This window comes from Nesoenas mayeri (genome assembly GCF_963082525.1).
Source record: "Nesoenas mayeri genome assembly, chromosome: 13".
NCBI classification, from domain to species: domain Eukaryota; kingdom Metazoa; phylum Chordata; class Aves; order Columbiformes; family Columbidae; genus Nesoenas; species Nesoenas mayeri.
Window position 1 is genome coordinate 3,932,390 of NC_137550.1, and position 27,167 is coordinate 3,959,556.

The 27,167-nt window shown below is 38.9% G+C and overlaps 1 protein-coding gene across 1 annotated transcript; it reads left to right on the plus strand.

The window, feature by feature from the left end:
* Positions 1-5,973: 5,973 nt before the first annotated feature.
* RADX (RPA1 related single stranded DNA binding protein, X-linked) lies at positions 5,974-26,166 on the plus strand (the record flags this gene model as incomplete). The annotated part of the gene is made up of 15 exons (XM_080352401.1): positions 5,974-6,514; positions 7,676-7,818; positions 9,842-10,034; positions 10,787-10,895; positions 11,044-11,135; positions 11,226-11,348; positions 12,487-12,594; positions 13,810-13,977; positions 14,544-14,704; positions 15,197-15,405; positions 16,234-16,302; positions 21,614-21,693; positions 23,412-23,705; positions 24,951-25,133; positions 26,021-26,166. 15 exons carry the CDS (start codon positions 5,974-5,976, stop codon positions 26,164-26,166), a joined length of 2,619 nt encoding a protein of 872 aa, XP_080208527.1.
* Between the last annotated feature and the right edge of the window lie 1,001 nt (positions 26,167-27,167).

A 27,167-nucleotide genomic window follows, 5' to 3' on the forward strand; every position in this document is an offset into this window, starting at 1 on the left:
TAAAGATGTTGAGGTGACAGGGTGAGATTTCAGCCTAGACAGAGTGGCAGTAAGGGTGACAGCCAGCGCTGTGCTGTCTGTGCTCTAATGAGCTTCCCAAGTGAGTTTCTGTGCTGCCGCCTTTCTCTTTACAGAAATACCCAGTGGGATGAGGGCAGCAGAACTAAAGTGAAATGACAGCTTGCAGTCACTGACACTGCAAGATCTGGCTTTTATGCATGTATATCAGCCTGAACGCCAGGTTACCCCAGTTCACTTCTTCTCAGGTATGCTCATGCAGTCTTTGTTGCTGCATATAAAATGTATTGCTATACATGATGGGAAGTGTGATAGCAAGTTGTAGCTGCACAGCCTAAGAACAAGAATTAGGAAATTGACCATTTATGTCAGTTTTTGGAGTTGGAAAGGGTGAGGGCATAAGGCAAGATTTACCTTAATTTTCTAAAATGAAAAATACCTTTCATCAATGTTATATGTCTCTCAAGCTAGCAGAGCATGCTGTTTCCAGCATTTAATGTATGGAGTGGAATCTGTATCATAAACTTAAAGATATCGTGGTTTCTTGGTTGGTTATATAGCTTAGTTTTTCCAGTCATTATTGTTCTTTCCACCAAAAGTTACTTCTGAAGTTCAGTAATACAGTACACCTGGAAACGTCAAATGAGTTTCACTCCTCAGCACAAGAGGAAATACATCAGGCTTAATTTCCAGTACAATTCCATCTGTTGGACAGGAGACTTTTCTCTCCTTTTTATTTGCTTACCTCTTTTAAAATCAGCAATAATTGTAGTAAGTAGAGAAAAGCAAGAATTCTGGCTTCCTTCTTTAACTGTGATTCACTTCTGCACCGATGACTGCTATGAAAAAAAAAAAAAAAGTACATTGATTCATATATGAATGATTAGTGGATTGGGAGAGGTAATTAATGTTGTGGGAAAATCTTATCAAGAAATAATAATTATTGTTTTCTAGAACCAGCACGAAAAATCTTGTACACAGCCCCATATATGTAAAAAGGACTGCAGGTGAGGATCCAAGGGTTTGCCCTTTTGAGGTGATCCTTTATTGTTTTCTGCCTGTAGATGTGTGTTACCTTGCCAAAGGTTAGCAACATGAGTGAGAAGTGCTGATCTTCTCAAGACCCCATTCTTCCCTTCCTTCTAATATTGTCAGGTTCTTCAGAGAGGGCTATAATTTCCATCTTCTGTATCAACTATTACCAGTTCACTTCCACCCCTCTTCCCCACCGCCCTTGACTTTATCCAAGATGGTTCTACAGTTTCCAGGAAAGATGCTAGGGACAGTATTTGCCTTGTCCATGTTTGTTTTTCCAAAACAAAACAAACTTGTATCACAAAGCAACAGACAGATAAGCAAACTGGCAGGCTTTTCTACTAAAAAAAAAAAAAAATCAGGAACCAGGACTTGAGAAAATGGTCAATAAACTGGTCTTTGTACCTTTTACCATTCCTGTGAAAAGTGAAGCTCATTTGCCATCTCCATTAAGACTTCTCCATTTTTGGCTGAGTTAAAAATGTATGGTCACAAGCACCCAATATAACCTCTTACAAAGCCTATCTCCCAGGCTCCTAGCAGGCACGCTGCTTCAGCCTGAATGGCCAGATCATAAAATGTTTCTATGCAGTTGTAGTTCTGAGCCCAGACTACACAGCCCAGCCAAAAAAAAAAAGTACTTAAAGTGATGAGAGAAAGGAAATGCCAGCTGTTGAAATCTGAACAAGTAACACCTGATAGAAGTCTGCAGGCAAAGTAAAACTGGACAAAATGCCCAGAGATGAGAGCAAATAAAGGCAATTCTTAATCTAACCTGTAATTACTAGGCTTTGGGGTTGATCCACCCTGTCTAGACTGATACTAAAATGTTATTTGTATTTTTATCAAACACACACACTAAGCTTGATTGCTATGGCAAGTGCTATAAGTAATGTCAGAGGAAGTGTTGTATGGGCTAGAACCTAAAATCTCCTCCCTCAGCCCTCACTCCTTGGCATTGATTGACACGCAGGCAGCACACCCATTTGATCAGTGGTGCGCCAGCAATCAAGAGGAGTCATCCTACCCTTAAATATAGGAATATTCTGTGGCAAATACTGACTAAACAAAAATCAAACTGGGCCCAATTATGGCACTCGTTTATGAGACTACTAAGCAAAATTCAACTTATTTACAACAAAATAAAATTAGCCTTTCTCTGATCATCCTTGCTCATGATTCTCTCCTGCTCCCCATCCTGCGTTTTTCAATTAAAATACTGTTAAGAAAACAGAAGGTTGCAAATTGCTAGAAACTGTACCCCCTTGGGGACACAGGATCATCCATCCATCCATATACTGATTCATCTGGTACGGCTTCTGGCATACAAGCACATCACCAAAGAGATGCATACTGGACTCCAGAACAGCTTTCTGACATCACCAAATAAGACCAGGCCCCGACTTGCTCTTTCTTAAGGTAGCAGCCAGCATCACGCTAATACATAATTTACTTAATCCCCTCCTCCTGCACACACACACTTTATTCCAGCCCTGTATACTTCTAAGTCTGCATCTTTTGTTTTATATATTATGTAAGGTGCTGCACAAAATCAGCATACCAGTGCCAAAAGGCAGTAGTGAGATGGCCACTAAATTTTATCCAAAATAAGAAAACAACCATTTATTTAGGATTTGCAAAGTAGACAAAAAAAGCTAGGAAGGGGAGGCCATGAATTAACGGGCACTAAATGAGGAACATATGGAATTCCTCTCTCCCTGGCAGAAACTGCCCCACCTTAAGAACCCTGCCAATTTACTGTAACTCGATAGTAGAATTGCCCCGAAAAAAGTTGTATTACCCATGTTGCACCTATAGGCACAGATGAAACAGTATCTGCCATGGTTTATCATCGCCCTGCAATGAACAGTGACAATATCTCACCACCACAAAACACATTTCTGCAAACAAAACAACGCCAGCCCAAAGTGAAAGCACTTGGGGTTTTGCCTCATAAGAGGAAAAAATGAAATATCTTCTTTAATTTATAACTATTTGTCAAACAATAGAGCTAGGCAGCAAGATTTGGCTACACTCACACACACACTGCAAGTTACATAATATATCAAACAAACTGTAAATACCTTTGTATTTTCTATTGCTATTGGAGCTTAAATGAAATGGCATTTTTAATCTTAGCTTTCTTTTGCATTTAAAAGTACTTTGTTTCATGGTACCACACTGCTGTGGAATGAAATTGATCCTCCAAAAAACATCATAAACGCTAGCTAGTTCCCTGTTTAGACAGCTGTATTTAAGTTAACTGAAACATGAGCAAACCTGCAATCTATATAAAAGACTTCTTTAGATTCTAAAACCTGCACAATAAATCAAGGTTACACGTAACAAATGTGTAAGTGATCTTCCTGCTGAAAGCCCACCACTTTCTTTAACTGCTCTTCAAAGTGCAGAGAGCTGATTAAAGGGCAAGAGCATGTCTGCTGGGTAATCACCTCAAATGTTAGTTTAGCATTAGTTAATCACTTCTTGTTATTTTCTAGGTTGATTTAACAAAAGCCTCTAGGAAATAATGGTGAAAGGTATTAGAAAAGCTTTTCCATTTTTGTCCTCAAAACACTTTATGTTGAACAACGGTGTTTTACAGTAAGCTTTACGATCTCGCACAATAACTATTTATTTAAAAATCTACAGAATCACCTTTTATTTCTCCAATGTATATTAAATGTAACATTTAACAGAATGTCATAACGTCTTCCTATTCAGCACAGCCCATTCCTCACTGGCATTGCTATAGAGACTAACTACTGATGTTCTTAAGGTGTTTTGTACATAAAACCTGAGATCCTTAGCTGCTAATTATGTCTGAGAATTTGAGACTCTGTATTAATTCACCAGAGGTCGACACTGGTGCTTAGTGTAAAAAATCATATTGTCTTCCCTGACATGACCACTTACATGGTCTGATGGAACAGGCTCAAAGTAACACACTGAGCTATTTGTTTTCATGACTGATAGGGCCATCTCCTGATGGCTCATCACCATTCATACTGATTCTCAAAGTGTTTCTGAACTTCCCGTTTCTAATACAATCACATCCATCCCAGGGGTCAGCTATGGCAGGGAAATCACATCCAGAGGAATGCACAATCAGTCATTAAACACGCTGTTGACATTCAGTCAGTGATAGAGATTTACCCTGAGCCAGTTTTGCAACTGCTATGTTAGCTAGACCTCTGCTGGTGAGAAAGAAGGTAACAGGATCCAGTTCCTAAGAGAGGGAACTGTCTTGTATCTGAAGCTGCAATGCATACAAATTTATCCAAAATTATAAAGTATTAACTCTACTATCAGTCCATTATTACTCCACAAAAACTATAACTTCATAGTTTTCATGACTGAAACCAGAGTAACTTACAATAATATCAAATCCTGACAATAGATGTACATGTAACCATTACCTCTGATATAAATAAAACACCTTTCTTCTGCAAGTCATATCACAAGCACAGACAAAAGTGGAAAGAAGCTGTGAACAGTATACAGAGTTCCTCATTATACCTACAGATTTGTTTAATAGCTGGAAAAAGTCTACAACACAGCTCTCTAGGTAAGGCTTATGTGTGATGTGAAATCACATCCTGTGCAACCTCAATAAAAAGGTGTTTGAGTCATGTTTGCTTTTTAAATCATAAATATTGTTTTTATCAGTCCACACAACAAATCATGTATTCACTGGGGGGAGGGGGGGGGAAGACACCACATTGAAGTTTTACTCAATACCTTAGCTCCAACACAAACATCAGGAATGACTGATTTAAATTTTCTCCCTAAGGAGTGCTCTGTTACATAAAATCCATAAACTCATAGCATTCCTAGGGCAGTCTAAAGACCAGAAAAGGCTTGGCTTTTATACCTTCTTGCAGTTTTTCAGACTGTTTCAAATGGTTCAAAAAACAGGTTTTCCAGTTTCCCTAAGGCAAATTCTCCACAGTGGCAAAGACAGTAGACCAGGAATACAATCATTCTCAGCTGGGAGAACTGCATCTGGCCCAGTGCACGGAACAGCTCTGCCCAAGCTGCGGCCCCACTTTGGTCTTCTGGATCTCCAAAGGCTACCTGATCTGGATGGGATGTTAGGAAAACTTTATTCACAGAAAGAATTGTCAGGCATTGGAACAGGCTGCCCAGGGCAGCGGTGGAGTCACCATCCCTGACAGGGTTTAAAAGGCATTTAGACGAGGTTCTTAGGGACATGGGTCAGTGCTAGAGTTAGGTTAGGCTATGGTTGGACTCGATGACTCTGAGGGTCTCTTTCAACCAAAATAACTTTATCTTGAGGTAGAAACAATAATTTAACTGGGTGCATAATACTCATTAAAACAAAATCTGGAACAGGTGCGGCAAAAGGTCCCTCGGGGGCCGAAGGGAATGAGAAGCCCCCTTGCCGTTCCGGAGACCGGGACACCGGCAGCACAACACGGAGCAGACGCACCCGTGGCCCGGCCCGGCCCTGCCGTGGCGCCCGGGCTCGCTCTCTAACAACCGAGCAGCGCCAGCCCAACGCCTCGAAACTCCCGCCCCCCTGCCGCTACCCGGGTATTTCTCACCGGCGGCCCCGCGGCTGCTCCTCCCACCGCTTCCTCCTTCGCACGCCCGCCCCCGCCGGGCTCTCCCCGCCGCCTTCCTGTCAAGCGTCTTGCGCGCCGCCCCGGCAACGATTCCACCGGCCCTGCCCCACCCCCCCCTCCGCGACCGTTGGCAGCTTTGAATGGAAAGCGGCGCGCGCGCGCACCAGCTCCGCCCCCGCGCGCGCCATGGCGGCGTCCCGGCTCAGCCTGTGACAGCAGGAGGCCGAGGCCGCGGCCGCCGTCTCCCACCGCCCTCCCCCGCCCCAGCGGCGGCCTGGGCCCCGGCGTTTGCCCCGGAGGGCGCGGGGGGAGGGGCCGCGAGGAAGCTGTCATGCAGGACCCTACCCCGGAACGCGGCGCCGAGGAGAGGCGGGGGGCGCCGGCGAGCGGCGGCGGGGTCTCCTGGCTGCAGAGGGTCTTCGAGGAGGTGCGGGGCTCCTCCCAGCTGAGCCTGGCCCCCGCGGAGCCGCCGCCGCTCACAGTGGTGGCGGTGGAGCGGTACCTGGCCCAGGCCCCCGCCGCCCCGCAGTACTGGTACGACGTGACGCTGGCGGACGGCGCGCGGCAGGAGCGCTGCTACCTCGCGCCGCGCCTCAACGGCCTGGTGGAGCGCGCGCACCTGCGCGCCGGCGCGCGCCTGCGCCTCAGGCGCTGCTCGTACCTGTACGACGAGAAGCGGCTCAACTACGGGTTCCTGTGCCTGGAGGAGCTGGAGACCGTGGGGGGCAGCAGCCTCACCGCCGCCCCGCCCCGCCGCCGCCCGCCGCCCCTCCGCGGGGAGAAGCAGCACTACCTGCCGCTATGGAACAACGAGGATCCCTACGGAGACGTGTGGGTGGCGGACAAGCCCCAGGCGCAGGTGAACGTCGACGGTAAGCGGACAGGAGGTGGCTGGAAAGGAATGGGATGGAGTGTCAGGAGGATGGAGCCAGGCTCTTCTCGGTGACGACCAGTGGTAGGACGAGGAGCAGTGGATACAAACTGGAATACGGGAGGTTCCACTTAAATATGAGAAGAAACTTCTTCTCAGGGTGACAGAACACTGGAACAGGGAGGTTGACATTCTGTGATTCTGGAGGTGGATACGGGCCCAGGGGCAGTCCTAGGGAGGCCTGCGCTGCTGAAGCTGTCCAAGGGCGCCCACAGAGGTGAGCAGGCACGGTTGGTTGCCTTGCTGGTGGAGCTGGGCCAGGCCTGCTCAGGATTGGCCCTCTGGTTGTGTTGGGCACCAATGTGAACATGCCATAGTATCATAGCTTGCTTGTTTATGTTACTTTGAGAAGAGTTGTGCCAGGGGAGATTCAGATTGGATATTGGGAAAAAAATCTTCACAGAAAGGGCTGACAGGCATTGGAACAGGCTGCCCAGGGCGGTGGCGGAGTCACCATCCCTAGAGGGGTTTACAAGGCGTTTAGACGAGGTTCTTAGGGACATGGGTTAGTGCTAGAGTTAGGTTAGGTCACGGTTGGACTCAGTCCTGAGGGTCTCTTCCAGCTGAAATGATACTATGATTCTATGAGTTTTTAAACTTTGAGATATTGACTGAAAATATGTAGCTGTGGTGCTTGCATCCAGTCTTCTGAGGTATCAAAAATGTCTATTCCAGTAGTAGTTTCTCTGTTAGACTGTGGGACTGGGTGGTGACACGCACCTGAAAGCTGCCGCCCATGGAGCAGTCAGTGCTGAGGGGCTCAGGCTGGTCTGCAAAGTCTGGTGAGGAGGGAGGTATGAGCGGGACTTCTGCACAAGTGTGATACCCTTGTAGGCTAACACCGATGTCTTTTGTAGTAGCTCTTCTGCTCATCTGACACCACTTCTGTGTCATTTGAAATTAAATACCAAAACAAAACTATTCTGTGTGTAGATAGCTTGGAACAGGATTTTGTGGTGAATTATATCAGCAAACGAGCCTTTGTCAACGTTAAAAACATTAAGAAAATACACATATCATCCTCATCTGTGCACTTTACTCCTGAAAATGTAAATGTTCAATCATGAATGCTCTGTTTTGTTTTGTTCTTCTTTAACCTTAGTCTCCAAGCTGACTTCTCTTGGTCAGCTGGAAATGACCTGGAGAAGCAGAGTTCACTTCAATCCACTTCTTGTGAGAGTCCTGCACAAATCTAGACTAAGGTACTACGGGAAACCAGAGAAAAAAGTGGATATGCCTTATCAGGTAAAGAGGGATAAATACATAGGTTAATGCTTGAACAAATAGATGTAGGATATTTGGAAATCATTATTCCATACAGTAAGCACATAAAGTTAGGATTTATGTTGTAGCTACTTTATATTAAAACTGCTACCTTTATAAAACTGCTAAGCCCTTCACAGTAGGAAGTGGTGAATTTAGTGATGGTATGTACAAACTTTGGATGTTCTTCAATTTAGTTCAGTTGAGCTTTTTGTGAAGAAAAAACCCAGATAGTTGAAGTTTTTAGTAGCTTAGCAGCCTAAATGTTTCTTGTCTCTGTGCTTTGGAAGTTGGAGTTAGTCTGTCCTGTGGAAAAAAAAAAGTGCAAACAAATTTTAAGTTTCTATCCCCTAATTCTCTCACCTGAGGACTTCCAGATAGATTGTTTTACTGTAAAATTCATAATAATTTTCCTAATGTGTTTTACTTGTGATATTTTTGTGTAGAGTTTCCTGAAAATGGAGACAGGAGGTATGGTGGGTTGGTCCCAGCCAGCAACTAAGCACTCACTAGCTGGTCACTTGCTCCCCATGGCCCCTTCCAGTGGGGTGAGGGAGAGAACTGGAAGGGCAAAAGCGAGGAAAAACACATGGACTGAGATAAAGACAGTTTAAGGAGGTGAAGGGGAAAAGTCAATGGTGGAGGAAAGAAAAAAAAAGGGGGGGGGGGGGCGGGGAGACAAGTGATGCAAAGGCAATTGCTGACCACCTCTCCAGCAGCAGACCCATGCCCAGCCAGTCTCTGAACAGTGAGTGCTTTGGGAAGAGCAGCAGGCTGTTTTATGTCTGAGCATGGTGTTATATGGCATGGACTATCCCCTTGGTCACCTCAGGTCAGTCATCTTGGCTGTGTCTCCTCCCAGGCTCTTGCCCATCTCTGGCTGACTCACTGGGGTGGCAGAGTAAGAAACAGAGAAAGACTTTGACCTTGTGCCCAGAGCTGATTTAGCTCAAGAGGTCAGGAGACAGATTTTATATGCTTTTTGCTTCATGCATTCCTTCTTGTTATGGAGTTGTGTGTTGAATGACTGTTAGTGGATAAAAGCCAATGGGGTAACAAAAGATGCTATGATATAATAGTTACTTACAAGGAGGCATGGTTCGTGAATATGAGAATGGACTAACAAGTGTTGATTTGTATAATCTCCGTATTGAACTTGGAATAAGGAAAAGAGGATTTTAGAAGCAGCAAGGGGGAAAAAAATACATAAGGTGTTAGATATGTTCAAGAATTTGAACATAAAGAGAGTGCATGGTAATATGAGCAAAAGCAGATGATTGATTGAGGCTGACAGATTAATGGATAAAATGAAGCATTTTGCTAGAGATGAGGATTTTTTTCAGTAGATTGCAACCATTTAAGACCATTATAATACTGTTTAAAAATCTTTTTTACTGCTCAGTAGTCTGCTCAGTTTTGGATTTAAAGTTCACCCAGTTTTAAAAAAAATCGGGTAGAAATCTTTGTGAGAAAAACTTCAATGAAAAGACAGTGGATTGCAATGCAGATGGTTTTCTGCATATTTTTTTTTCTTGAAAATCAGACTTGTATCATGTTTTGATCAAAAATTTTTAACACATTGTCCTGTAACATCTCAACTTCCAAAATACATTTTTTTTCTTCATGGATATTTTGAAATTTTATTCTAAATACAGAATTCTCTCTGATAAAGAATAATCTTTTCAATATTGTTTCTTGTACACAGTATTTCCCCAGCCTCCTCGAAAAAAACATAGATTAAAACTGGCGTCACCTACCGTTACTGAGCACTGGAGAGATAAAGAGTTTGGGCTGGGGTGGTTGTGGAAGAAATCTTTTGTGGAAATTAGGGATTTCTTCAACTCTAGTATTTAGTACAAGTTTTGGAACATGCTCTGTATCCTTTTGTAATCATCAGAGAAATTGTTCATGAGTTAAGTAGCTGATGCATTAACCAAAATAAATACGTACCAGAATAATGATAAGGAAAAGATGAATGTATTTTGTCTGATTATTTTTTCTTCAGGCTTACTTCGAAGTTGCTGATGCTTCAGGCATGATGTCAATGGTTTTGTGGAACTCATTATGTCCTGAATGGTATAACAGCATGAAGGTTGGCACGGTACTTCTTCTTGAACAGTACACTATCAAAAACAGTTACCCATTTAAAACACAGCCAACCCCAGGGGATTCACAGATGAAGAGATTTGCTACAATTGGTTAAGTATTGCAGAAACCTGTTTTGATTCAATGTTGCTGTGAAAAGGTAGCTCTTCATAGAAATAAAATTGAAAGTGATCCATTGCTGAGACTAATTTGTAAGGTATATATCCTTAAATATTAGCTCTGAAAGGTGTCTTAGCATCTAAATTTTTGTTGTTCCCTGTTTATATTTGGATCATGTCTGCAAACTCTATAGCCACCTTTATTTTAAAAGAATTTTTAAAATCTAATGCCTGATTTCAAGTACTGGATTCATAAAGATAGGGCTCTGGTACTGAATTTTAACTTCCTTCCTCATTAATAATATAGATACTATTTGTGCACTGCTCACACCTTATCTGCAAGTCAATTTTAGATCATGGTGACATTTGAGAATGAAACTAGCATAAGAATTACTTCATATCTAATCAGTATTGTGGTATTACTTTCTGTTTCTGGTTTTTAAAATAGCTGGCTGGATTGGACTAGCTGGCTCATGTACGGAATTGGAAAGTTTAACATTGCTCAGATTATAAAACTGCATTGTTGAATATTGTACTTTGAATTACTTTACTTTGATAGGAACATAAAGCCAGAGGAATTGATTAATAATTTCACAAGCAGTGAGACAAAATTGGAATGTTTCATTTAAGAAACTTTACCCTGTTTTTTTAATTAATATTTTTTTTAAGTTTGTTTGGTTTTCTCTTTTAATTTGTATTCATGCCTTAAATGTTACTGACTTTTTTTTTTTTTTTTACTTTGTCAGAAATCAGCCTTAATGTTCGACACCCTCCAACTAAAATAAGTATCATTCCAGAAGAAATGGTTAAGCCAGAGTGGGGATTACCTGAAGTTAAATACCGGTTTATCACAAGGTAAAATAGAATTTAGTTGGGTTTTGAGCTAGAATTTAAATTTACATTAAACTGAATATTAATTGGAAATGGTTTTTTGAAAAGTTTCTGAGAAACCTTTGTTTTGTTATTAAGAAATACCTACTTTTTTGTTCTGTTTTGGTTTTAGGTCAGAACTGGATGACTTACCAAACAATCATTCCTGTGATGTTATTGGTCTTGTGACATTTGTGGGAAGAGCTGAACGAACAAGAAAGAGAGGTTTCTCTATAAATATGACTTTCAAAATGTATCATTTTTTGACTTTCTGAATCAATGCTAATCCATTTTTCCTAATATTTTTTTATATAGAGCATGGTGAAGACTTCTGGCTCTATCGTTGGGCACATGCCATTGATGGGACATCAGACCAACCATTCATACTGGAATTATTTGCAACTTCTCAGCCAGATGTGTTTGAGCGTATTCACCCAAGTATTCATCTCTTTCTAATACTTAATAATAATTATAGTATTTTTCTAGTTGGTTGCTAATTTCAAATTCTGAGTATAATTGCCACTGAATTAAAAATTGTCATGGTTTATCTCTTCAAACAGAAAATAACTGATCAGAAATTAAAATTTAAAACCAAAAATAATTAGTTTAAGTATTTCAGCCCCGTATCATATTGCAATCTGCCAGTTAGTCTAAACAAATAGCTGGACAACTGGGCCTAGAGCTCATGTGATCTCATTAATTTCAAATAGAAACTTACATTAAGCACCTGGAGCAACATCTTTTGCATCAGAGGCAAATAAAGGAGGCAGCTGGTCAAATCTGTTGCTCCTTTTGTTCTGTAAATAAGTTTGGCTTTTTTTTAATAGATGGGAATAATTTAAGAGAATTGGAGGAAGGGAGAGGTGAAAATAGAAAAGCTTCGTTATTTGAATAAACATTTCTTTGCCAAACAGCATTCATCACCCAGCTGTGTTAGTTATTGCATGTGAGCTAAAAATTAGACTGGGGAATCCTTTATTAAGGATTTTAAGAGCTTTATATATTCTTGCCTTCTCTCTCTTCTCCAAGCACTCAGTCTTCCATTAACACTGGTTGGTGTCACCTGCAGTTTTTGTATCATATGATGCAGGACCAGCTGCACAACCCTGTTAAAATTATGGCTGCATTCATTTTGAGTGTTCTGGGGCACTGGCAGAGAATGACATCCCAGTGTTTAACTGGGACATTAACAAAAGAGTGACTTTGTACTCTGTTTAGAACTTTTGCAGTGACACATCATGATTTCTAGTGCTGTCTGTAATTTTATGCTTTTTATCCATAAGAAACACAACCATCTAATGTGGCTTCATTGATATCCCTCCTCATGAAGTATCTCATGTTTTAGTCCCAATATATATGCTGAAATTTCCTTGCAGTTATTAAATTGAAAATTTAATTACATCTCCAGATTGTAATTTATAATGGAGGCTCAATGCATGCTGAAGCATTTGTAGGTTAAGATCTAAAATGTCTTGTTTAGAGCATTTAATAAAATTAATCCAGTGTGTGTCAGCCTTGACTTTATAAAATCAATGAAATATCAGGAAAAAAACTGAAGGGTTTTTTTTTCCTCCAGTGACATATTTGGTGTGTACACAGATGAGAGTGGTACGGGACCTTTCTGGGAATCCTTCCAGCACAATTTACCTTACGACTTCCAATGAAAGTCAAATATTCATTACAGGTATCTTAAACTAGTTTTAGTTTTACGTAGTTCTCATCTTATTTCTTTGGAAAGGGTATTTTCATTTTACAATGAAATAATTATTGCATAGTATTTGTTTCCTTGTCAGAAATTACTTTGAATTAATAGTGAAAAAAGAGAGAGAAAGATTGCATTTTTGTGAGGCATTTAGGGGTGTATCTTATGAAAAGAAACTAATTATTATTATGTTAAGTCATATGTTTACTAATTCATTCAGACTGTGCTAATCCTTTGGTAGTGTAGCAATACAGATTACCACTTCCTTAAAAACAACTTATAGTTGCCATAAATGTATTTTAGGTACCCTTCTCCACCAAATATTTGGAGAGCTATTATGTTTCATCTTTCCCAATGTGCAGGGCTTATGATGTGGGAAGAGCCATAGTGCTGGGCTGCACTGCAGGAGCATTCGTTCTAGTCTTGTTTGGTCTAGTTTGAATACTCCCATCTGCAATTACAATACTCTTTCTGGTCCTGTGGCACTGTACACTAGATACCACCGCTCAGTGTGTCACAGACAGGACCTGGCACAGCTGTTAGCAGTTTATTTACTCTTGAATCAGAAGGCAGATTAGAGCAACATTGCAGGCAAGTGACACACTGGCCTGATTGCAAGGGAGTACAATATCCATTAGGTGTCTCTTTCCTGTGTTTATCCAGCTCATTTCTTCAGTCTTGCTAAGATATCAGGCCGAGATCTCTTTCAGTTCACAGCTTAGACGTAGACCTTGTCAGATTACAATTTATTTATCAAAACTGGTATTTAGTCTGTATCTTGGTTTTAAACCACCCAACAATGAATACATACCTTGCCAGTTACCTGTCTGGCAATCTTTACTGAACCCTATGAAGATGATTTATCTGCTCTTTCCTGCTAATAAGCCAATTTCTGATCAGTTCATTGTTTTGTATGCTCCCATGAGAAAGCATTCTAGTAGCATTTTTGCTATATGTTTTATTTCTATTACTTAGCATTTGTGTAACTTTCTGTGTCAAATGCAAGTGTTGGTTAAGTAATTCAAGATAGCCATTTCATAAAACACTATTGACTAGTGGAAGGATGCCTTTTGTATTGTCTAGTCCAGTTTTTCTTAACTCGTTTTTTTCTATGTAGTGTTCAGTATAGTTTCAAGATGAGAATGGATGACAGTAACCTGCTTTGGTTTTGACATCTGATTATTTTTGTTTTAAAAGGGTGGCACAAGGGCCAGCCATACACCAAGGATACCAAAGTGAAAAACTTCATTCAGTGGACTAAAACACAAAGTGAAGCTGATCAAATGAAGAAAACTGTCATTGGTGGCTATTATCCTTTTCCACGACCTCCAAATAACTTTTTGAAATATTGTAAAAACAATAAAGGTATCAAGCTGTCAAATGTCTTCAAGATTTGTAGCCTTTTTCAGTTCAGTCTTACTCCAAGCATTTACAGCATCAATTAAAAAGCAAGACAATTACTATTAGTTATTACACAAATTTGTAATGTCATTTAAGAAAAATTCTTTTTCATGTAGCATAGGTGAATTCCTCAGCCTACGGGAAGTGTTGTGGCACCATTAGCTGCAGAAGAACTGTAGCACCTTACATGAGCTACAGGTCTGCCCAGAAGTTTTAGTCTGAATATTGTGCTAAATCAGAATTAAAGATAGTTATGTTGTCTTGTGACAGTGCATTAGAAATTTCACCTGAAACAGATATTGTGATGTCTGATAACGCATACTAAAAGATGCTAAAAAGGTTTATTGATTATGGCTTAAATTTTTTTTCTGTGTGATGTGAAGAACAAAAATATTTAAATTCTTCCAAAATGTAATTTAAAATCAATTTAATATTTAGTAACAAAATATCTTTTTCTTTTGAGTCTTGCATTCAGACATTTTGATGTTGTATTTCTTTAAAACTCATCTATGGAAATTTCTTTTTTGCAGTTGAATTGGTTTTGAAAACCATAAGTGAAACAGGAAAACAGATTGAAGACTTGCACTACAGAGAACACAAACGCATTGCTGTTCAGGGAATAATCAGTGCCATAAGATACATCAGCTGTAGCAATGCAGCTGAAGAAGCCTCAGGACTGGAACCTGGTCAGGTGCAGTATTTGAGAACCAATGCTATAGCACTTAAGCAACAATGATCATAATTAGAATGGAGAATTTTGCATTTGAGTTCAGAACCTAGGTACGTTGTCTCTTGATAAACTTAATTTCCTAGGTTGAGAGCAAAAATTTTGAAAGTCATAATTTAGAACTTTCTGAAAAGCAGTGATTCAGTGCTTGTCTGAAAGCATTACAAGAGTCCTCCGTGAAACTACATAACTGTTTAGAAGTTACTAATTTGACTGCATAATGTAGTGTTAACTAGAATGTGAGCAAAGCAACTACTGGGACATACTCATTGCCACTTTCTAGACAGAATTTATCTTACTAATATGATTACAAGATAATTTCTGCTAGATATAACATGATTTGCAGAAAGTAGAGTAAATGGTTATTTTCCTTTAAAAAGTCACTTTAAAATTTGCAGGTTGGAAGCAATAGCTTTAAGTGCTTTGAAATGCTTAAACAATTAACTGTTGTTGCAGAAAGATACTTCTCAGTGTCCTGAAAGTTCTTCTATGTCCAAAGACTGTGTTCACCAGGAAAAAGCCACCAGCCTTCAAAATAAAGAAGTCAAGTCTTCTCTTGGGCCACATTGTGCTCCTGGGGAACAACATCAACATCAAGCTCCTCAAGCAAAAAGAAGTTCAGTCAAGAGAAAGATACCACGCAGATTAAATACAGATGCAGAACAGTAAGCTCTCTATAAATATGTTGTGGATCTCCTAAATAATCGGCATGGAAATTTGTTTAGAACTCAGGCCATAGGAAACATGTAAGAAAGCTTTAAAAGCTTATTTAGTTTAATATGTAAAAAGTTGTTAGGTACTTTTCCTAGCATCAGGTGACGACAAGTATACTGTTCAGGCTAATGAAGGATTGATTAAAGCAGGCGTCTGGTTTGCAATGCTCTCTTCTGATTAATACTTACGTGACTTTGTTGTTAATCTCACAGATTTGAAATAAAAGTAGTAAGGAAATGGATAAGAGAAAATAATTTGGTTGATACAACTGTATTAGGTTGAATAATAAAATATTTGCTTGTATAATAATGCCTTTTGTTGCAATGTGTCTGCAAAATCTAGTGTACTAGTACTAGTATACTTAGTATTAAAAGCCTGATGTATATATTGACATGTTGCAAAAATCTCGCCAGTCACTTTTTCTTTTTTTTTAGTGGATTTCTCTTGCTGTAAAGTGTACATTTTTCTTCTTGACTTTTCCCATCCGGAAGTCATAATGTGGGAAGAGTGTGGGTATTCAGAATATTTTGAGGGAAAATGAGATGAAACATAATTCAGATTGAAGGAAAATTCAAGACTAAGGAAACCGTGGCGAACAGAAGTTCTGTCTTGGCAGCATTACAGCAAACTTGTTAGTGGATTTCTGTTCCCTGAGGAAAATTCCAAGATTTGAGTGTCTTAGGTTCATTCTGCCTGCAAGAAAAACGCACATGTTCTTTGCTTTGTGTATTTCCATTTAACCAAATACTGTAAAATAATGGTGAATTTCCTGCTTTAAGGGCAAGTACGTCTGTTGTTCCTGTATCATCTTACCGCTATTTCACACGGTCTGCAAGAAGAAAACTTGGGTGAGTTATGTGAGGTTTATTATGTTGAATAATTTCAATGATAAAACAGAGATACTTGAAGTGAAACTTTTACAGGTCAAGAATTTGTATGGAAGTGAAATGAAAGAATGGATCGGTGTAGAGTTCAGTATTTTCTATTCTCTTCCTCTGCACTGATTCTAGTTCAAATATATTGGATTATTTTATTCCAAAACATAATCTTGAGTGTGTTAGTAAGCATTTTACATTTATTTTATATATACCTACATACATATGTATACACACATGTATTTACCTATTTTTAAATTGTTACTTGTGCTACCGAGGGAATATATTGTAACAGGGGTCCATCATGGTAAGCAGAGTAATATATGTAGTCTTGTTTCATAGAGCTAACAGTTCAAGTAGGAAAGTCAAAGGTAGGCGGGGAAGGGGATGCTTGATGAGCAACCAGAGTGAACAATGTAACAGCATTAATGGATTTGCCAGCGGTGGTTAAGCTATACATGATCCTTGGTGCTACAGATGTGTAAGTATAGTTGTCCCTGAGAAGTCACTTTGCTCCTACCACTACCTTACACTCAGTCTTTACTGAACTTGGTTTAGATCCAGAGAAGGATGTTTTTTAAAAAAATCCAGGTAGCAATTTCAAATCCAGATTGCTGATAAGTCTGGAACCTAATGAAATAACTACAAATGGGAAATTATTAAGAAAACTGAATGAGTGTTGTTATTTGCTAGTCTAGGGTAAAAAGCTCATTTCATTCATGTGGTTTTTTTAAAGGCCATAAATTCTTGTCATTCATTCCAAACACAGCTCAGGTAACTTGAATGTTTGAATACTTTGGTTTCAGTAACTTCAGATGTTTGGGATTTTTGGCAGTGATGATTTGTGCTTGTGTTGTGAGTAGGTATGCCCCTCAGTTGCTGCCTTGGTTGACTTTTAGCACCTCTTGCCTCCCCTCAAAACAAAGAGTGGTGGTGCCCAGGATATAGCAATAATGCTAATGACAGAGTTCACTGTAAGTTGTTGCCCATTCTACCAGTATTACTGCCCTACAAGCATGCCTGTTTTCTTGAAAAACATTTATTGGAAGCTAATTTTAAAAAGTTTTTTCTGTGGGATAAATGAGGCTCTTTGAGCCCACATATCTCTAGTTTCCTCTGCTTTTCTTGGTAGATGCAGCATTTTCTAGGGAAAGGGTTGCCTGGCTCTGCAGCCCATTCATTAAAAGCGTGACACCCAGCTTTGAGGTCACATCTCTGCAGGTGGTGCAAGTGTTTGCAGGGACTTGTGACACAAATCCATAAGAAAATCAGGAGGTTTTCAGAATGCGAGGAATCCTATTTTCTTTTGCTTGCTGAGCAATGTTCCATTTTTTCTTGGGGGGTGGAGGGCGGGAGGAATGTTTTCTCCCCATTTCTTAAAAGTGAAAGCAAAAAGTTAAGGCATGTTCACTTTGTTTTCTGCTTTTCTCAATCTGCTACTGTCCTTGCTACCTGTGTGTCCACTCTATGCCATTAGTGCTAGAACCCCAACTAAAGGAGGAGAAAGTCTGTGTTGGATTATGGAAAGCTGTTTCACTCTATATAATTAAAAGGTAACTTGTGCATTTTTTGTAATTAACTATGAAGTTGTGCCGAATTCTCCAAATTGCAGAAGAGAAATAGAAAGTTAGCCTGACATAGCTTAAGATTGCATTGTTTTCTGTTCTGTCGCTTAGAAGTAGCAGAATGTCAGCTCTTACTGACATGTTTTAATACGTTGGTGAAATAACAGCAGTACAGATTTATTTTGAAGTATATATTCTAGCTTTGATTATTTTATGTCACGTATTTTGTGCCGGTTTTTAGCATGTTGCATTTTTTAAAGTTTTTTTGCTTTTAAACAGTAAAAGCTTATTTTAAGGCTCTTTATTGACAGCCTTAGTTCCGACATTTCTGAGGTCACTTATTTATCTGGTTATAAAGGTTTTCAGAAAGAACAAGGTAAGAGGAAACTGATTAATTTAATATTATTGTTGATATTTCTTTCTTTGCTAGTAGAGAGATTCAACATATACCCCAGATTAGTGTAATTGATAGTTTATTGTGAATGGGGAAAGATCAGGAGTTTCAGAAAGGCTTATTTTTATGTGGAAGTGAAAAAAACCCACTAGTTTTCTTAGAATTTTAATCATTTTAAGTTTAGCACTGCAGTTACTATGGAGTTGCTGGTGCACTATACGCTCACACTCTGCACTGCTTGAAAGTAGCTTGCTTGTATGCTTCTCTCTTTGCAGTTTAACTTCTAAATGTTTGTGTACCTTAGAGCCTTTTCTTCTTTTTCCCTCCCCTCTGATGAGAACTAAGGGATGGAGATTCTATAACACAGGGAAATTCAGCTTCAGGTTTGCATGACTGGAAGTTTCTAAGAATTTGCCTTTTTCTTTAGACCCCTTTTTCACATACATCAGATTTTTTTTTCACGGAGAAGTTGGTAGACATCAATAATCAATTTGTGTAGGGTTGTCAAATTATTGTAGAAGGCTGGTTGGTTTCTCTGTTCCTTGCCAGGGTAGATGCATATACTGTAATGGTGTCATGACAGTTCAGTTGATTTCAAACCTGTCTAGAAAATAAGGCTTTTGCCAGTTACATCAGGGAGTGGGGTGTTTTGTTGTTTTGAGACCCTTAAATTCCTTGCATCATTTGGGCACAGCTGCAAGTTATGAGCATTTTCTTTGTTAAGTCTTTTTATCACATTTAGTCTCAGGACTCAGGAAACAGATGTGAAGCACAAGACATGCTTATTTTCCCAATGTTTTCCAAAAGTATTCATCTGCCTTCTATTTTGATTAATGTTATTTTTGTTGACATACTTTAAAGTAGAATGATGGAAAAGGTGAATGCCAATGCATCTGGAAATACTGATTAAAGGCTTTTTTACCAGTGGGCACCTGTGAAAAGGGGAGGCTGCAGAGTGAAGGCTGGGAATAGCAAGTTTGGCGTGGCACGGCTGCTTGTAAAGCTGGCACAGGCAAAATAGGAGTGTGGGCATTTTGGCTTGCAACCGCCACAGGGTATTGCAGTAAATGGAAGGATTTGGGTTGTATCGGGTGGCTTGCAGACACGCTGGCTGGCAAAGCAGCATATGAACTGTGTGTGTAGAGGAGTAGGTTTAACTTCTGAACCCGTGTGCACACAGCCAGCACAAAGCCGTCCTGTAGGAATAACGTGTTGGGCAGGTAGGAGAAATCATGCCAGCTATGGTTCTGTGAAAGAAGTGGGGGCAAGTCATGGCAAGTCATTTTCATATTTTTCAGAGGTTCTGCTAGGTCTAAATCAGAGCCTATTCACCTCCAAAACTAGACAGTTTTAAAAGAGAAAGAAACCATTACTGAAATATCAACTTGTCAGCAGTATGACTTGGTTTAATCCTCTGCTTTAATGAAGAGAGAAGTTGGCATGTATTGAACTTGACACGTTGATTTGTGACCCATCCTTTCCTGACATTGTGCGAGATTTTTATGTCTCTTGTGAAGAAGTCCAAGTCTCAAAAGTGAGAATTGGTTTTGTAGGCATTAATTTTTTATTAACTACTTAAAATACTTTTGAAAATGTCTTCTGATGACATGACAGTGTATTAATATAGCTGGCATGTAAATGTTTAATTTATTGTTATGCATACACAGTAATGACTTTCCATGATGGTTCTTTTAAAGGGAATTAATTCTTTGTCAGACAGTGTTTTCACAGAAGCATTCTTTTATCTAGAAATAATGCCGTAGGAAGCACAAGGTAGTTACTTAATTATAATTTTAGAAAGAGACAAACTTTCCTGCTACCTTTCATCAGAAACCATAAAAATACTACTGCATAAACTTGGATCTGACATCTTGCATGTATCTTTCTGAAGTTGCCCTGGACCTCAAAAATTGAAAAATACTTAGGACTACAAAGTCACATAGAAACACATATAGGGTGTCATTCACCAATATTTTCAACACTACTCTGCTCAGAAGCTGGAGTGGGTGGTGGAAAACAAGTAGGGTCATGCTGTTTTCAAGTTCTTTATGTGGCAGCTTTTTATATTTACAAATTTAGGTGGCTGAAACCTGTTGCACAGTTTGTTCTGCTTAAGTGAGGATTTGTTGTGCCCAGAGTCAAAGATCTCAAGAAGGTTGCTCCAGTACTCGGCCCATATGACGATGCTAGTGCGTTTCATAAAATGTACTTTCATTCCCAAAACCCACAATGTAGTTCCTTTTAGCTTTTCAGTAGATTTTTAGATATTTTCAATACGTTATGAAAAATTGACATGAAATTTTCAAGATACACGCTAGTATAAAATGAGAAAAATAGCAAAGAAACCTGTAAATCTTTATGACTGAAATACAGGATGTCCCAATAAACAGCATGTTCATCCTTGGTTCCTTTTTCACTGGCTGTATATTGTCTGTGTGTATCTGCAGGTAGAATATTTTATTAGTAGCTACTTTGATAGTCTGGATTTTTAGTGGTGCTTTCACAAAGTCTTGCCTATGTCTCAGTTGTTGGTGATGGAAGATAATTGAGATAGTCTTTTCACAAGTTTATCCAGACATGGTGTGTTTTATAGTAAGAGGAATGGAGCAAAAAAGAAATAAATGGGCCTAAGAGCTTATTTTACCATGTTGTGGTTGCAGAGTATCTGTAACATTTTTCTCCAGTATAATATCCTAGGTAATTCATTAGAGATTGTTAGGCAATAGTTGCTTACCATTAATTCAAAATCTCATGGCCAAAAATGAAATTATAACAAATATCTAGTTTCCTTGGTTGAACTGATTGTTACAAGGTAGTATGGCAAAGGAAAATACATATTTGGAATTTCTCTGTCATTTTGAATTCTGGAGTGATGATGCGGCTCCACTCATGCTTTGTTTTTGAATGCTGCAGGGTGCTGATGTGGACATGCAGCAGCGTGCTGTGCGACCGCTTTGTAAAATCAAGTCATAAACCCATTGGCCACCTGTGCTGTTCAGCTTTTAGTGTCACACGTGCTATTTCCAGTGGACGTCCAGTAGAGGGCAACACACACTGGATTTTGAGTGTGAAATACTTTCTAGTTCATAAAGCACATACAGCACTTGTGCTAAACTCTTTAGAACTGATTTACTGAGCCTTGTAGGTCTCATTATGTAAGCTGCTAGTTTATAAGTCTCATGATATGAAACCACATTGTAGTGCTCTCTCATTTGAGCTTGTATCATTTATCACTAGAAAGCTGTCAAGGTTTGAAGTTTTGCTGCATAGTGTTTGAGGTTAAATAAGTTTTAAATATATATATACAATAACTTTCTTTTTATAGCTTGAATGAATTTCAGCAGGAAGATTTTGCACAAGATAAAAATGGACAGGCCGTATCAGACAGTGTACAGCACCACACAGGTATGTTGCAAATAGTTGTTACATTAACCTTGGGAGGTTTAAGGCTGCTTCTTGTCTTCAGGTCCAAAATATGCAACAAAGACCCTTATAACCCTTGTTTGTCAAGACGGCTCTTTCATTCATCTGGCTGCATCGGCCTCTAGGGAGCCACTGTGGTCAGCGTGTGGTTAATGTTCTGCTCAGTCTTGTCCCTTGTGTGCTAAAGGATGGCTGGAAGGACAGTGTTGGGCTGTTTCCCAGGGTGGGGAATATGTTCTCCGTGTTGGTTTGTACAAGTTTTAAGTTAGCTTTGTACCTCAGAAGCACTGAGTAGGATAAGACTTTTCTGTTGGCAGTTTTCTTGCTGTAGTGATCTGTAAGTGATAAAATTGTCCCTATCCAGGAAGGTACTCTCAAAGCAATGTGAGTACCTGAATAAAAAGACAAATACAAGACATGAGAGGAAATGAATGAAACTTAGAAGCTAGTCATAGGTATGATGTTTGGTTTAGGGACTTCTCTCAGTTAATATTATTAATTTTTTTTTGCTTCCTCTGCAATTGAAAAATAAACTCATGTTTCGTGCAGTTAGTATTTTTGGATGAAGGAAGAAGTCTAATTTGTTGGTTATCATTATGTGCAGCTTGATCTGTTTTTTATTTGATTCAAATATTTTTACATGTTTTCCTGTTTTCCAAGCTGACTGGAGACACTCTGAGTCATGTAATTTTATCTAAAAGTCGCCTACTATTTAACATCTGTCCCAAAATTAAGATCTGTCAATTTACTTCTGTTTAAAGTGAAATTTTATACCAGAGAAAGAGTAGTCTAAGGTACTATGTGGAGATCCGTTCTTCAAATGTAAGAAAACATATCCATAAGCAAGTTTGATAATTAGTCTCTGGTGAAATTTTTTGTTGCTTTTAAAAACAAGAAATCAAATTGATTGTTATTATTTGAAATTATTTTTACAGGAATTTCTGGTAGCTGTCGTGTGTGTTTGTGCTGTGCTGTTACTCTCTCTAGAACTGCTGGAATATCATGTAGATCTCATAACATGAATGAATGTATGTGGTTGCAATGAGTTGATTTAAAAGGTTGCTTTAAAAAATAAAAGGATGTGAAATGTTTCAGTAGTAAAGTCATCTTGCATTAGATACTTACGTTTGGACACCTTTCTTTAGATATGTACATCTAAAATACAGATATATGTAGAAGCTCTTATTCTTCAATTAAAATGTCACGTACACTGATATTTTAATTGGAAGTAATAGTTATATAAGCTTTTACAATTAACAGTCCTTAAGTGACATGCATTAGGAAAGAAGAATGGAGCTGTCATTTACTGTATAGCAAGAAATTTTAAGTGTAACGTAGTCCTCAATGTAAGCATATAGTTATTGTGCAAGGGCTGGAAGAGTTCACCTTCACTTGTATCCATTTTAAACTTGTTTTCGTCGCTTCTGGCTGTTCATTAAACAAGTTACGTGCTCTCCAAAACCAGGCCATGATGATGCTCTTCGTATGGTGAAATAAGTCTTTTTACTGCAAGTCTCGCCTCTGAGGTTACCAGTTTGCTCATGGTCCAACCCTAGTTTAATTCATTGTGTTGTATGTATCGAACGTTCTGCCATGTCATCGTAACTGAAATGTTCTAATGAAAATATTTCTCATCTAGCAGAGAAATGCTACGATTCTGATATAAATAATAAACCAAATATTTTCTGTGTTTATAATAGACCAAGAAGGAATGAGTGATATACCTGAAACCGAAGAAACTGGAAGAACTTGTGATTCGTGGCAGAGTGACCTGTGGGCACAAGTGAAAGACAAGTTAATGAAATATTTGCATCACGGCTCAATTTTCCCAGAAAGCATCCCACGTAAATTTGATTATGTGCACAAAGACTTACTTATGCAGCAGTACAACCTTCATGCAGCAGTGCACCAGCCAAATGAAACCAGAACAGATAAAAACATCAGTGAGTTTAGAAGTGCCAGTGGCCTTGGGTATTATGAAGTGACGGTTCTGGGTAAGTATTTGGCAGCTCGGCTTCTGAAACAGGTTAAGCAAGGGCAGTATAAGATCGGCGTTAACTTGAGAATGACTTGAAGGTCAACTGAATGATTTCTCTAAATTAGTGAGTTGGTTCTGACTATTTCTTGAAGTTTAAAAAATTATTGACATTTTAAATATTTGTTAAAGTCATGATTTAGGATAATTTTTACTGGAATGCTGTAATTCTCATTAAAAATACTTTAAATGACATGACCGAATATCTTGTTTCTAGTATCACTTTTCATATAGTTGCAGTTTTGTGTATAGTTTTATGTGTAGCATTTGGAGAATGTCTGTAGTCCTTACGCTATTAATTATTACAGTTAGAGGTAGGTTCTGATGACTAGTTCAACCAGTCTGACAAAATCAGGTAAATTATTCAGTTGCACTTGATTGTCAGTTGACTTTCCTGCCAAAGAGGTATTCATCAGAAACTGTTAGTGTTCTTAAAGGGAAAAGGACAACTTAAGTGCTTCTTTTGAGCTTTATTCTCATTGAGTTGTTTTATTGAGTACCGTTTCTTCCATGCTAGAAACTTAAGGGCTGTATTTCAGCCATACCCATCAACTGCTCTCTGCTGCTTCTGGTTAGCACAAAGTATCAGGTGATTAACACTTATTTGTTAAAATATAAATATGCAAGTTGATGTGTATCTGTTTGCTAGCATTACTGCATTACTGTGGGATATTAATCTGTTTGATTTTGTTTTCCCATTAGAAGGAGAAGGGAATAGCCTAGCTTAATGATGCTCAGGTTAAGTTCCTGCAATTTACAAGGAAGATTTACAGAGAAGGTGTTTGAATATTTCCAGTTGTTAAAATCCTGGGACTTATAATATTCAAGACGAAGGTAGCACAATTTGTGCACCACGTGCTGTTGTAAAAATGAAATTCTCTGCCCTTGTAGCAGTGATAAAGTTAAAAAGGAGTGTGAAATGGCTTCCAATGTTGGTTTAATATTTTGAGCTAACAGCATTGTTAGCCTTAAATCATAGTGTGTTATAACATCGTATCAATTTGAATGTTCTTATGTATAAATATATATAGAGAGAAATATATTTGTAGACATCAGTTACTAATTAATGGACAAAGAGCAAGTAAATAAGAATCAGTGTTCAGCTTGCAATAGTTTGATTATTAAAAAGAAGAAGAAATGGTGCGTGGAGTTGCTAGTGGGCTGAAGATGAAGTTTTCTGCTAACGTAAATATTTTTTCAACAGGTATAAACCACGATGTGGCAATAGATGTTGCATTTCTTCCACTGTTTTGTCCTGAGGATCCCCACTTATTTCAACTAGAAGACATTCAAAATGATACGTTATTGTCTTGTATGAGTTGCATCTCTGCATGTCAGCAGAAGACCACTAGCAATGGAAGGCTTCGTGACATGTTTCCACTTTCAAGTGAGACTGGCTTTCACTCCTGTTACTCATTTATCATTTCTGGGTTGATCTGTCAATGCAAGAGCTAAACCTCTCTAGAAATCTCTATTGTAGGTCAGGCATTGTTCACCTGCTCAGTGAGAGAGGTGTGAATTCTGTGTGACCACCTTTAGTAAACAGATGTAACATGGAACTGTCAAGGCAGTTTTTACTGGAGCTGTTCTCGTACTCTGAATATAGTGTTTTAATATCCCAATCACAAACTCCTAAATGACCTAGATAGTATTTGTGGTTATTGGTTGATGCAAAATTATACTGACATCGAAATGTGTGGCTGAGCATGTGAATATTTGGCTTGATTTGGCTTTGAAATAGAGTGAAATGTCAGTAAATCCATTTCACTGGTGTCACTTTGAACAGCTGCTTTAATGCAATCTACAGTGCCTATAAACTGAAGTATTTGCCTGCTATTGAATTATTTTCCTTCAGATTATGCTTCTAATTATTGGCACCTCGGAACAAATACGGTGAACGCTGTTAATGTGTTTCATACTGCAAAGTGTTATATAAGTGTCGTGTTTTCTTGTGTGTTTATATAGATAGACCTGATTTTATTTAAAAACATCTTCAGTTTTCCTTGAACGAAATCTGAGAATCACTAATGGTTAAGTAATGCATATTTCAGCTTTTCCATATCTGAGTTCTGATGCTGTCATTTATAGTGATTGAATTTACTAGTAAAATTCTACCAAAAAAAAAAATCCCAGTAAGTCAGCATTTAATAGTTAGAGGGGAGATTTTTCACTGAAAGAAAGTTGAACATATACACATTTCTGCAAGGAAAACAATGTCAATTCAGTATACCTTTTTATCGTTTGTATACTAAAACACCTTTTCTAAACTTCTAGATGAAATTGTAGAAGCAGCGATGGATCTAGATGGCAAACACGTTGTCTGCATCTTGGACATGTGTCACTTGGGTGATGATAAGGTGGAAGTCTTTCTCAGCAAAATCTACAAGACAGTGGAACCTGGGGTGCTGGATCCAGTGTAATTTAATAACTTATTTTTCAAATTTATGTTGTTGAGAAGGAGGGGAATAAAATTGTTGTAACTTGAATACACCCTCTACATACTGCACTTTTCTAGAACTAGCAGACAGAAACATGAAATTATGATTCTTAAAGCAATTGGAATTGTCATCCATGTAACTGAGAAGGATGACTGTTGCCTTTATTTTTCAGCAGTCTTGCAACAGATTGCACAATGTCTTGGTCACTTATGTTCCAGAAGGTTGAACAGACAATACAGTGAGCTTGTCTTTGGTAGGATACCCAGGAGTACGATTGTCATCTCTCTTTCTCTGCCTGTGCGTGTGCATACACAGGAAATACATAAATCAAGGTGCGACCTGAGGAGAGGGGCAGGCTTTCCCTATATTACAGTCAATGTTTGAAAAAGAATTAACTGGCTGTGGTATAAATTTAGTCTGGAAATCAGAGTAACTTTTAGGATTAGAGCTGTTATGTTCTGTATTGATCTTTTGTGGGAGCTGCTAGGGGCAGCCTAACTGCTCTTCAGGGTTGAAGCTGAAGTGTTTGGGAAAGGGATGAAACACCTTAGTGCCTTCAGTACCAGAGACTGGACTCTGTGATCCAAGAAGCCTCTTTCAGTTCTTTCAGTTCTTTTTACCCGATCAAGGTCAACTGCTCTGTTTTTGTATGTCTGCATTTGTACATACAGCATTGGGTAGTGAGCACCCAATGTTTTTTAGCATATTTTATTTATTAATTAAAAAAAAAAAATCTATTTTAAAAAAGAGAAAGAAAAAAGCTTTTGTGGAACTTTCTTCTAGCTTTGCAAAAGAAAAACTGTCTTGAAGGAGTGTTTAGCATGGCTCGATACACAGTTTGTCACACCAATATATTTTTTTCTGTTGATCACCACCATCCTCTTTCTTTTTAGTACTAGCTGTATTCTGAGTGCACAGAGGAGCTCAGCAACTGTGAGAAGCTGCTACTTCCACAAGAGCAAGAGGCTCTATAAAATTGTGAA